Source organism: Balaenoptera borealis (genome assembly GCF_965194805.1).
Source record: "Balaenoptera borealis genome assembly, chromosome: 1".
Classification (NCBI taxonomy): domain Eukaryota; kingdom Metazoa; phylum Chordata; class Mammalia; order Artiodactyla; family Balaenopteridae; genus Balaenoptera; species Balaenoptera borealis.
In genome coordinates, this window is record NC_138860.1 from 167,332,035 (window position 1) to 167,344,873 (window position 12,839).

Below are 12,839 nucleotides of genomic sequence, written 5' to 3' on the forward strand. Positions count from 1 at the left end.
TTTCTAACTATCGAGGCATCTTCTCATAATCCTCCACTTTCATGAAAGTTTATGGGTATCATCCACCCACTCTTAGCTGTCCTAATTGTCCTAATACTTATCTCAGAAGATTGCTCTTTCACTCACAAAGTCACCTTTTAACTCGATCCTAAAACCATTAAACAGTCCAGAAAAGAAGATGAAGAGCAGGTGTTCCTTCCAATGGAGATTTTAAGTGATAAACGGTGGAGCGGAGATGAAGGGCCAGAGGAGAAATAAAGTTCGGCATGGTGCTTCTTTGTGGACCTAGGAAGGACTCAGGGGGGACCTGGCAGGCCCAGGGGTGGAGCTCACAGATACTCCTTGTCTCCCAGGTTAGGATCCAGCGTCCAGTTCACCTGCAACGAGGGCTATGACCTGCAAGGGTCCAAGCGGATCACCTGTATGAAAGTCAGCGACATGTTTGCAGCCTGGAGTGACCACAGGCCGGTCTGCCGAGGTGAGGGTGCCCCTGGAAAGGGATGCCGGCCAGCAAGCTGGGCTGGGCGTGGAGGACGGAGCCCAGCTCCTGAAGCCTGAGTCCAGGCTCTCATCCAGACTGGCTCACCTCACTCTCACTGCTCCCCACACCTCAGATGCTGCACCCATTTACTAATGAACCCAACACATTTATTTAGCACCTCCTCTGTAGGCCTATAGAGGAGCAGGAGATAACAGAGATAACAGATAACAGAGATGGGAAAGAGAGGCACGGTCCCTGCCCTGCCTGCACCTGACAGTCTAGTCAGGGAGTCACACATGAGCAGGTTTCTGGCCCACCGCACCAAGATATCACAGCTGCACCTAGATGGGAAGGGAAGTCACTTTGTATCATGTCACCTTGAATCCTTCCATTATAGCACACAGACATCCCAAACCCTCCATCTCAGTGACCTTGTGTCTTTCCACATACTCAGCAAAAAACAGACCTGTCACTTCTGAAAGAATGCTCTGAGCTATGCAGGAGTAACAGGGACCATGACCTCAAAAGGCCTCTCTGTGGGATTCCTCTAACCTCACACCTGGACATCTTATTCTCGGGGGCCCTGCCATCCCAGGTTTCACAAGAACCAAGGCTGGGCTGGCCAAGTCCCCATCCCCCAAATAATCTTAAAATACGAGACCTGAGTGTATTTTTCCTTTGGGACAGGACAGCAGCTGCTTCTATGGTAGAGAAGCCCCTGGCCTCATCTCGCAGGGCACCACTAGACAGCTTTTCATGTCCTACACTGCACTCATCTCTCTTTTTCCATTGTTTGCACACATGACCAGGACTCAAGAGTTCTTGGTACAAGAGTAAGGAATCACTCTAGAGTTTGTAAACAAAGACAGCAATTGCCCTTTTGAGTGACCCTTTGGAAGAGAAAGTGTGCTGCACACTAAAGTTACATTCCAGATCCTTCCAGTTTAAGAAGATTCTTTGCCTCTCTCCAGGCACATGCATCAAGATGAAATTCATGCAGAGTAAGATGGGTCCAGGATAAAGAACGTAGATCACTGCTGCACTGAGGAAGGGGCAAGTTGGAGCTGAGACCCACTCCCTTTTTTTACTGTGTTGATAAGCGCTCTGGAAGAGCGTCATGAAAATCTCTCTCAAATAAGCCTTAGATTAATTCATTCTCACTCAACTTTGAGGTGGCCACTGTTCACAATTAATAATGTGCTTTGCATCCCCACTGATTTTAGTTATATTATTTCAAAGATTCCACTTAGCTAATATTTTTCTAAAAAATCAAACAAAAGAAGAATTCTTGGGTATTACTCTCAGCTTTGCCACCAGCTGGCCATGGGTAATTGGGCAAAGCCCCTATCTTCCCCGGGCTTATTTTCTTACTGGTAAATGTAGATCATGGCTGCTACCCTACCCATCTTGTGTTAATGTGAGGGTCAAATGGAGTTGTAGATATGGAAACACTTTATGAATTGGGAAGTGCTGGGCAAGAAAGCAAACATCCTTGTGCTAGAATATAAGCTCTATAGGGCAAGGACGTCTGTTTTGTTCACTGCCTTGAATAGGGCCAGGCACATAGTAGGTGCTCAGTAGCATGTGTTGAATGGATGATTTAATTCATGAATAACTGAATAGCACAACACTCCATTTCCGGGGAACCGAGACACCAGCTGAGTAGACAGGCATAGAATTATCAAGTCTGAGGATCAAGGCACCCTTTGCCTGTCTGTCATTTCAAAATTCCTTTTGAGGAGCCAGAACAAGGATGCCTTCAGGAGGTGGTGGGATCTGATCTCTCCCCAAGACCTTTTCATTGGAGGCAGGTTGTTCTCTTAGTAATGGTGGTTGTTTACATGAATAAGCCCAGGGTGGGGAAGGGCTGGTGTTTCAGAAGAAAGTTCACAGTCAAGTAATGTGCTCATCTTTTTCTCCAGACATGTTGTGTGCCCCAGTCAAGTCCCTCCAATGATTTTGACCCACTGGACTCTGCATTCTCTGCCACGCTATTGACTAAGCATCGGGCCGAGCTTTTTCACATCCATTTTCATCCCATACTCTGCCCCTGGGAAGTGGGGGGGAAATCACGGAAAACAGAGCCAGACAGAATTGGGTACAAATCCAACCATCACCACTTTTTAGCTGGGTGTCCTTAGGCCTGTCTTTTCACCTCTGTGAATCTCTTTTCTTTTGATAAAAGGCAGTGATTATAGAACATTGCTTTATGACATTACTGCGAGAACTAGAGGAGACAGTGGACATGAAAGGCCTCATTTAGAAATGACCCCAGCGTATCTGTGAGGCTCGTGTGCAGCGTGTTTAGTTTAAACTGCTGAGCCCTGTCGGGATATAGCTTCCCCACGCCTCAGAGCGCACCCTCAGCCTCTAGTGGCCCCAGATCTTTTAGAAGCCTGTTTCCTCACTGTCCTGTCCAATCCTGTTGCAATCACACACCTTGGAAGGCCCACAGACTTTGATCTAGAGACCAACTCTACCTCCTGCTGGCTTGCTGGCCCTGGGCGGCTTCCTTCCTCTTTTTTAGCCACAGGGCCCTCATTTGTGAACTGGGAAAACAAAACCTCCAGTGCCTAGTGATTGCCAAATTGAAACAAGCCATTTTATAGAAAGTGACCAGTACTAGCTGTGGTTGAGAGGGGGCTCTAGGGCAGGTTCACCTCCCTGCCACTCTCTCCCTCTTTTTCCCTCTCCCAAGGTCATTGTGAGGGAGGAAGAGGAAAGCAAAGGTTGCTGGGTTTGGACTTGGATGATCTGTCCTGGACTTCCCCGAAGGCCAAGGGCTGAGTTAGATATTAAATTCAAGGGGGGTTCTTTAATTTTGGCAGTTTTGAAAGTTTTCCTTTTAAAATCTCTTATTTTCAATTAGTCAGAATTACTATTCTAATTGTGATTTTTTTAACAGAGAGTTTAAAGGAAGCCCACTTTAAAAATAGAAAGGGACAAAACTCTTTGAATTCCACGATAGCTCCACTAATAAGCAAGTTACCAAAAGATCACAGTCTGAAAAGGATTCACCACCACACACAGTGGTATTATTTTTCCTCTAATGCATTTAAAATATGATTTGATTTTAAACATTCATTTTCCACACAATTAATTCTACCAAAACATGGGACCCGGCAAATGATAGGTTTTCAACAAATGTTTGAGGACAACCTGAATGAATCAGTGATTGAAATGCATGAACAATTGGGGACCGTGCCCTCATTTTGGAATTTGAAATTCGATATTCACAGGCCTTTTTTTTCTTCCCTTCCCACCAGAAGAAATAAGCTTCTCATTTAACTACTAGAAAATTTTGATCATCCAAAGGAATTGAGGACAGCATGAAACATTGTTATCCTGTTATACTAATTCTATTCAGGCCCAGATACAGGCAGTATAATATAGGGCTTGTCAAACTTATTTCACATAGGGAGCCCAATATTTTTTAAAAAGCTTTTGCAGAGGCCCCATAAATAAAATAGATACCGTGGAACTTCTCTCAATGAAGTAGGGGCAGGGGATTTGGAGTTGCCCCCTTCTCACCACTTCCAGCAGCCGCAAAGCCACCTCCAGGGAACCCCTGAGGTTCTGGGGAGCACGGTTTGTAAACCACTGATGGAGTGAAGAGGACCAAATTGACAACCAGGAGATCTGGTTTCTTGTGACCACAATTGGTGTTGACAGAGGATAGGGATGGAGTACCAGCCCCAGATGAAATACAGTTACTGAGTCACAGAGTAGATCATCAACAGAAAGTCATACATTATTTTTCTTCCTAGAGTAAGAGCTTTTTTGGTAAATAGAACACCAGACTCAGGACTCAGAGACCTAAGTTCAAGTTCCAGCCTTGCTAGTAACATACCATATGGCACAGGGCAAATTACTGAAATGCTCTGAATCTTCTCGCTCATTCTCCTGAGGTGGGAGTGAAATGTGGGAAATATTGCACAAAAAAGTTTAATTTAATGCCGTGAAAATTACAGGTGGCTGTCTTCCGTCTTGGGTCAGCTTCCTGGGCCTCCCCCTTAAACACTAATGTTGTTCAGAGTTTTGTCTTCATGTCCCTCCCCTCCTCTTTTCTCCACCCCCTCACCCCTACCCCCATCCCTCCCCCATGCTACCCCCGCCTTCCTCTCCTCTCCTCTGTAGTTATTCTCCCCTGGGTGATGTGCTGACTTCACTAGAATACATGCCCCATTGCTCCCTGAGCCCCTTACCTATACGTATGTACTAATGGTAAAGCTCCCATTTATTAAGCTATTTGTATAAAGCAGTACAGTAAACATTTTTCGTAATTTCTTTACAAGGAAAGAGGCAACATCCATGTTCTATGTTCAGCTCAAGCTTGGAGTGGTCCGCCAACTTGCCCAAAGGCCCAAAGCTAATCTTTTGAACTGGGACTCCACCGCAGTCCAAAGGCTCTATCCTATTTCTACTTGAAAATTGCACCTGGACACCAATTTGGAGTAAATACACACTAGATGGAACCACATAGAACAACCTCTCCTCCCCCCTGCCCCCACTTTTTGGTAACATTTATTTTGATCTAATTGTGAACTCACAGAAAATTGGCAGAAACTGTGCAAAGTATTATATGTTCTTTGCCCAGATTTAAACAACTACTTTTAGGGAGTTAATGGACAAGATAGATCAGTCAGAGAGGTAGGAGAAGAACCAGAGGCATCATGGAAGCCAATGAATGTGAGTTGCACAGAGAGAGAAGGGTCAGCAGGGTCAGACACTTTAGAGAGGTCGAGTACAACAAAGACCAGAAAGCAGCCCCTGGGGTTAAGTGGCTTAACTAAGTGGTGGATGTTTGAAATTGCCCCTGTAAGGAGCTGTCAAGGAAACGGAACAAAGACAAGAGAGAGGACTGACTTGGGCCAAAGCTTCCATTACAGTGGCAAACCACAAGTCTGTGGTGGTGCCATGGTTCTCCTGGCAGCCCCCGGGCACCCAGGATTAGGAATAGAGATGGTTAATCAAAGGTAGATAGGAGAGTGTTACAGGAGCTGCTGGTGAGGGTCTTGAGGTCCAGACTAGGTAGTGAGAGAAGAGGGGTCAGGAGAGGATGGAGAGATGGGGAGAAATGAGGGAGCCATGAGTCTGGAGAGGCCTAGGATTTAGGACAGCAGGTGGTGCATCGAGACCAAGGTCACTCTGCTGGATGCGTAGGCAGCAGGGAAAGGAACGGGGTGATGGAGTTTAAGATCTCACAGATGGGATGGACTCTCCTGGGTCCCAGAACAACAGGCCCTGGGTGTGGCCATGGACGTGGTTGACCTTGGGCAGGGGCACCTGATCTCAGGAGGAGGCGCTGACCTCTGAAAGGCGAAGGAGCCATCCCTCTGTTGGAACCGAAAGGAAGAAGATGAGCACATAAGCAGACGGGATTGCAGACTTGGGGGGTGAGAGAGAGGGCACGCCTGCCAAATGTCCTCTGTTCCACCCACAAAGACTGAAGCAAGGTCATCACCTTAGAGTAAGGGGAGGCAAGGGGAAAGGTGAGAGGTCCGAGGGACGTGCAGGAGGCATGAAAGTGTCTTTGAGCAGAGTGGGAGGGTGAGCTTAATAGGGCTAAATGGCAGAGTTGCTGGACAATATCCAGGACTTTTTGAGGTGGGTGATCATGAATTTATAGTGACACCAATCTTCCTACTCATGTAATTTTCTCCAGCAAAGCTCTACTGCATGGGGGCAGGGCTAGAGAATGTAGGTGGAGAAGTTCATCCACAATGGATGTCTTTTGGGCAATCATTTAAAGGAAAAAGGAGCAAGGGACTTAGGTGAATTTGCAAGAAAATGATCATAATGGTGGACCATGGGATCTAAGTTGGATAAGGGTGGAGGAGAAGACAGGGAGCTGATGGTGGAGAGAAAGTTGTTGTCAGTGGAGTGAGATACAGATGAAGGTCAAAGAAGACTTCCTCCAGGGGGTTAGCAATTGTTCGTGGAACAAAACACTGGAGGGGAGGAGAAAGCTCTCCACTGCGGGGTGCTGCGGACCCAGGAGGGGGAGATGGGCTTCCCTCACCGCAGGAGTTGGAGCAGGCAGTTCTGAAAGACATTGCAGCTACACGTCAGGGTTTGTTTGCCTTAGAATTGGTGGTCAGGAGGTGGTTCTAGAGAGAGAACTATGGAAAGGAAAGGATGAGGAGGGAGGTCAGTAGTAGGAGAAGTGAGGGAAGCCAGCATGGAGCAGGATGGGAATAAGATTTGGGGAGAAGATACGGGCTTCCCTGGTGGCGCAGTGGTTGAGAATCTGCCTGCCAATGCAGGGGACACGGGTTCGAGCCCTGGTCCGGGAAGATCCCACATGCCGCGGAGCAACTAGGCCCACGAGCCACGATTACTGAGCCTGCGCGTCTGGAGCCTGTGCTCCGCAACAAGAGAGGCCGCGATAGTGAGAGGCCCGCGCACCGCGATGAAGAGTGGCCCCCGCTTGCCGCAACTAGAGAAAGCCCTCGCACAGGAACGAAGACCCAACACAGCCAAAAATAAATAAATAAATAAATAAATAAATAAAAATTTAAAAAAAAAAAAAAGATTTGGGGAGAAGATAGAAGACCAGAGGCACTTGCACCTGGAGCAGTTCCCTTTCTGGTACCAAGTTGTTTTGATGCCAGAACTGGCTGTGGGTCTAAACGCTGTCTCCCTAAAGTCCCCTGGAATAGTGCCCCTGTTATATGGTGTCGTGATGTTCAGAGGAAGAATGGGACTTTGCAGCAGAGCTTGGGCATGGAAGGTCCTGGAGAAGTCTCCTGAAAGTTATCCAGCAAGGCATTTGATGGGAAAAGGCAAATAGAGAAACACAAATATGTGTTTATTCATTTATTCAGTCCCTGTCTGAGCATCAACCGTCTCGCCAGCCCTTGTGGGCCACAGCGATGATCTAACCATCTGTTGGTGGGATCGCAGCCAGCTGCTGAGAAGTCTGTCTGTCTGCAGACCCCCTGACCTCACCCAGACAGCAGAGGAGAAAAGGAGCCGATGCTCCCTTCGGAACCTATCTTTAGGTGCTCCATGCTAACTAGCTGCAGATTGTAATATTTTCATTAAACCCCTCTAAGCCCTTAAAGTGATAAATGCCTTTTTGCCCTGTTCTCTCTAATTTACCTTCAGCACATTTCAACAAACTGCAAAGACCATCTAATTTTTGGAAACAAGTGCAGGATAAATTAAGTCTGAAGCTGAGGGCTTTTGGCAGCAAAACCTGAGTCTCCAGAATAGGTGTAAGGTAGTGCTGGTAGAGATTTGTCAGAATTCCCTGCAGGCCTAGCATTCTGAATCCACAGGTCCTCTTTGCAAAGGTGGGCTGGGATCAGGGTTTTGGTTTTGATTATCTTATTCTAACTTGTTTAGTGATGTTGTCAGTCTCAAGTGTGGTCATGGGAAAAAAATCCTGTAAAGAAACTTCAGGAAAGGTAGAATAAAGATCCCTGGCCTTGAGAAATCTTGGGGATAGTGAGATGGAATGAACATAATATCAGAGTCTGACAGTCCCAGCTCCCCTTTGTTAAATACTGACGATGTCGCGGATCCTTGGTGAGCCTTCATATCTAAAATCTCATAGAATTTCATCCTCACCATGCCTCATTGGGGCAATATCACTAGTCCCATTTTACAGATGAAGTAGAATCAGAGAGGTTTTCTAACTTACCAGACTTAAATAAACAGCAAGTAGACTTAAAACCCAGAATGCCAAGCTGGTAAACCCCACAGCATGCTCTCTCCTCCCCATGCGGTGCTGCCTTCAGGCCCAGTTGTATCAAGTGGAATCAGTGATTGTCCGTGTTTCTCAGCCCAGAATTACAGGAGCAATCAGATGCACGGGAGGGGAGTGGGGGAGAGGGTTCCCCTAGGGCTTTGTTCAAACTTGACTCAACATTTGAGGTCAGGATGAGAAGATCCTTCAGGTGCAGGACTGGGGAGAGCCACCGAAAGGAACTTCCTCGCTGGAGGGGATGAGCCGTAGGAGCAATTCTGACCCCGGGTCTCTTGCGCGTAACCCCTGACAACACTCACTCCACTCAGTTGTAACTGTTTTTCACATCTGTTCCCTCCACTTGCTGGTGGCCCTTCAGAGAAGAGGGATTGTGTCTTAGACACTTTCCTCTCCCCACACTCTGCCTGGCCTGTTAATAGGCACTCAGTATATGTGGGAATGAATGAGCACAGGCATGAGTGTGTGAAATGAGAAGAGATTAATTATGTCCAGAGCTGGGGAGCCTGCTTCCCCAGGCCCTCCTAGGAAGGGTTTCCTGGGAAAGGTTTATCACAGCCCTGTCCACACACGGAGAGGAGTTCTAGGATATTTTGCCCCATCAGAGGAAACCAGGTTTGACACCACTTTCATTTTATATACTTAGGCTTGTTGAGTTTGCTTGCTATTTCTTTACCGTTAGGCACTTTGCCTACAATTAAGATAAATTGCCACGTGGGCAGCAACAGAACAGGCTCGTAGAGCTCTTTATTAAAATAGCTGAGCGCTAACATTGAAGAATGAAGGGGTTGGAACTAAAGAACATGTTTTTAAAGAAGGCAAACACCTAGATACAATGTAGTACCTTAACTGTTATCAATCACTACTTAATCTAATTAGTTTAGAAGCTATTTTAAAGAGCTTAATTAGATTAAGTTGTGATTGATAACACTTTATACCTACTTGAGGAGAGCACTTCTTCTAATTCACCTTGAATCTTCATGCTTCCAGTCAAAAGCCTATTTCAGGCACATGCTAAGTGTGGGGAAGTACTTTATTGTCCCTGAAATCACTCTGGGTGCCTGGCACTGGGCTGAGCCAGGGACCTCGGCAGAGTCCTTGGGTTCAGACATTCTGATACCTAGTGGGGTGGCCTTGACAAGGACACCCTGAGATTCTACTTCAGGAGGCCTGAGAGCAAATGGGGGAATGCAGAAAAGTCAGCAGAGCAGGAGGAGAGCAGTTTAGCAGGCCCATAGGTAACATGGGGTCCACCTAGCTTGAGGTCAAGGTGTGTAGTAGCCCAACCCTCTTGGTAGAGATGTGCTGCTCGGTCACAGTGGCGTCAGGGTAGGGGGCTTGCTTAGCCTGATGGTAGAAGTTCATCGTTGCCTAGAGAGCAGCGGGTCAAGGCAGGTGGGGCCTACTCCTCCCCCAGTGCTTGGGGAACTGTGACTTCCTTTGAGCCCGCTAAGAACCATGGGGGAAGGAAACAGGAAGTAGGAAGTTATATCTGGGGTGGGAGGTACAGACTTCAGTCTCTTCTGGGCTGGGAGTGGGAGGTGGGGATGGGAACTCATCCTAACCTAAACTAAAATGCTTGCCTTCCATCTCCCCTCTGCAGCCCGTATGTGTGATGCCCACCTTCGAGGCCCCTCGGGCATCATCACCTCCCCTAATTTCCCCATTCAGTATGACAACAACGCACACTGTGTGTGGATCATCACAGCGCTCAACCCCGCCAAGGTAAGGCTCTTGGGGAGGATGGGGAGTGTCCTACGGGCAGGACTGGACTGGGGACAGTTGTCCTACCAGGGAGTTCAAACCCAGAACTTGGTTGTGGTAGATTCTCTGCAGACAATTATTAAAAATTGTTTTTACTAAATACCAAGTAGATAAAAAGCATACTTGTAAAATATAAGATATAAAGAACATCAATACAACAAACACCTGTGTAGCCATCTCCCCACTCAAGAGAAAAAAAAAAAACACACAGATATCTTAGTGATGTGTGTCCTTCACTAACCTCATTCCATTCCCTATTCCTCAGGTCACCATTACCTTGATTGTGTGCTTTATTATTCCTCTGCTTTTCTTTATAGTTAGCACATAAGTGTGTATCCATAAAAATATTTAGTTTGCCAGCATTTGAACTTCATATAAATGTAATCATGTTGTATATAGCATTAATCAAGTTCACTCAAAGTTACGTCCTTAAGATTTATCTATGTTGTTGTGTATCATTTTGCACTGCTATATACATCTTTTCACATCTTTATTTCCCAGTTAGTATTTTTTTTCCTGTGAAGTGCCCTTTGTTCTCTAATAAATTTTATAAGTATCTTGCCAAGATCCACAAAATGACCTGTTGCAATCTTTATTTTAATTATACCAAAACTACAGATAAATTGGAGAACTGATATCTTTATGAGACCAAGTCTTCCAGTCCATTAATATGGTATATCTTTATTTACTTAGGGCTTCTTTAATGGCTTTCAGTAAACTTGTGTAATTTTTCCATTGTAAATCTTGTACAAGTCTTAATATATTTATTCCTAGATATATTTGTTGTTGCTTTTATAAATCATATCTTTTAAGATTTTATTTTCTACCTTTTTCTTGCATGGTGGTTAGAAATGCAATTCATTTTTATACTTTGATTTTTGTATATAGCAACTATTCCATAATAATTTATCTGTGAATTCTTTGGAGTTTTCTACATAAGACAGTTATCATCTGCAAAGAATGATGGTTTTGTTTCCTCCTTTTCAATCTTATACCTTTTCTTCCACCTTTTTCTTGCCCCAGTGTTCTGCCTAGAATCTCCAGTGTAATGTCAAACCATTGTGATGATGGTAGGCACTTTTGCCATTGTTCAGTGTTAAACACAATGTTTTACTTCCTCACCATTAAGTATGATGTTTGCTGAAGTCTTTTTCTTAAATTTATAGTTCCTTTCTAATCCTCGTTTGCTAAGAGCTTTTATTGTGAATGGATGTTGACTTTTATTGAGCATCTTTCTATATCTATTGATATAATCATATGATTTTCTCCTTTATTCTCCTGTGTGGTGAATTCCACTGGTTGATTTTTCTGATGTTAAACCAACCTTGCATTCCTGAGATAAACTCAACCTGGTCATTTAGTATTATCATTTTTAAACATGCCTATATTTGATTTACTAATAATTTGCATAGTGATTTTGCTTCTATTTTGTTATGTATTATATATATAACAAAATAGAATATATTATACACACACACACACACACACACACACACACACACACACACACGCATACATACACATGCATACACACACACCCCTGCCAGATCTCTGTGTCAAAATATTGTTAACCTCATAAAATGGTTTGGAGTTTTTCCTCTCTCTATCCTACCCTTGTTTTTGGTGTTCTACAGTTTCACTGTCATATGTCTAGTTGTGGATATTTTGGTATTTATCCTATTTGATTTCATTAAGCTTCTTGAATCTATGGATTGCATCTTTCATCAGTTTGGGAAAATTTTTAGCCATTGTCATTTCGACTGTTGTCTCTCTTTATTCTCTTTTCTGCTTCTGGAAGTCTGACAAGGCATGTTAATGTTTCTCACTCTATCTTCTTTGATCCTTTTTTTTGTAATTTATTTATTTATTTTTGGCTGTGTTGGGTCTTCGTTTCTGTGCGAGGGCTTTCTCTAGTTGTGGCAAGCGGGGGCCACTCTTCATCACGGTGCACAGGCCTCTCGCTATCGTGGCCTCTCTTGTTGCGGAACACAGGCTCCAGACACGCAGGCTCAGTAGTTGTGGCTCACGGGCCTAGTTGCTCCGTGGCATGTGGGATCTTCCCAGACCAGGGCTCGAACCCGTGTCCCCTGCATTAGCAGGCAGATTCTCAACCACTGCGCCACCAGGGAAGCCCTCTTCTTTGATTCTTAACGTCTATCATTTTCTCTCATTCTGTTCAATAATTCTCTATTCAGTTATCTCTAACCTCCGTTGAAGTCATTCACTGGAGATTTATTTTAATTTCAAATATCATTATTTTTAGTTTATGAAGTCCTATTTAGTTTTTTTTCAGGTGCTTTTTGAGCTAATTTTATAGTCTCTTGCTCCTTACATATATTTAAGTTATTTAAATATGTTAAACACATTTTTTTTATATTCTGTGTCTATGAATCTCAGTATATGAAATCTTCGCAAGTTTCACTCTGTTGCCTGTTGTTTCTCACCTCTGGCCCCCAGAACCATGTTTCTTTCTTTGTATTGTAACTTTCGACTATGTGGTTAGAATCATAAACTTTGTCTATGGGAATTCCTTGAGACCTGGGTAGAAGCTGGTGTGTTTGCTTCTGCTCAGTGCCTGGGGGCATTACCAGCCAGAAACCTCTTCAGACTAAATTCTCAGTATGAAGATTTCAAACCACCCAAGTAATCTGAAGGCTGAAAACCCATGTGAAGACAGATTTAGCATGATGGAGTCTCAGGGGAAGTTTTCTGTTTGCTGTTCACTCAGTGCCAAGGTCTGAGATAAACAATAAGCCTCGAGATCTACCCAGAGGGTAACAGTGCTGTATGAGAAGGAAGGTAGGCTTATTTCTAGTTCATCCTCACACTAAGGGTGCAGCCTTAACTAGCTCAGCTTTGTTCAGGGGTGTCATCTGAGAGTCC

At 44.7% G+C, this 12,839-nt stretch overlaps 1 protein-coding gene across 2 annotated transcripts in view; it reads left to right on the plus strand.

Annotated features, from left to right (window-relative positions):
• The window catches only part of CSMD2 (CUB and Sushi multiple domains 2), a 658,464-nt gene that overhangs the window by 329,415 nt on the left and 316,210 nt on the right, over positions 1-12,839 (plus strand). For both annotated transcript variants that reach the window (XM_082362533.1, XM_082362534.1), the window contains exons 9-10: positions 354-478; positions 9,796-9,917. In XM_082362533.1, coding sequence (XP_082218659.1) covers positions 354-478; positions 9,796-9,917 — 247 coding nt within the window. The remainder of the gene's footprint in view (positions 1-353; positions 479-9,795; positions 9,918-12,839) is intronic.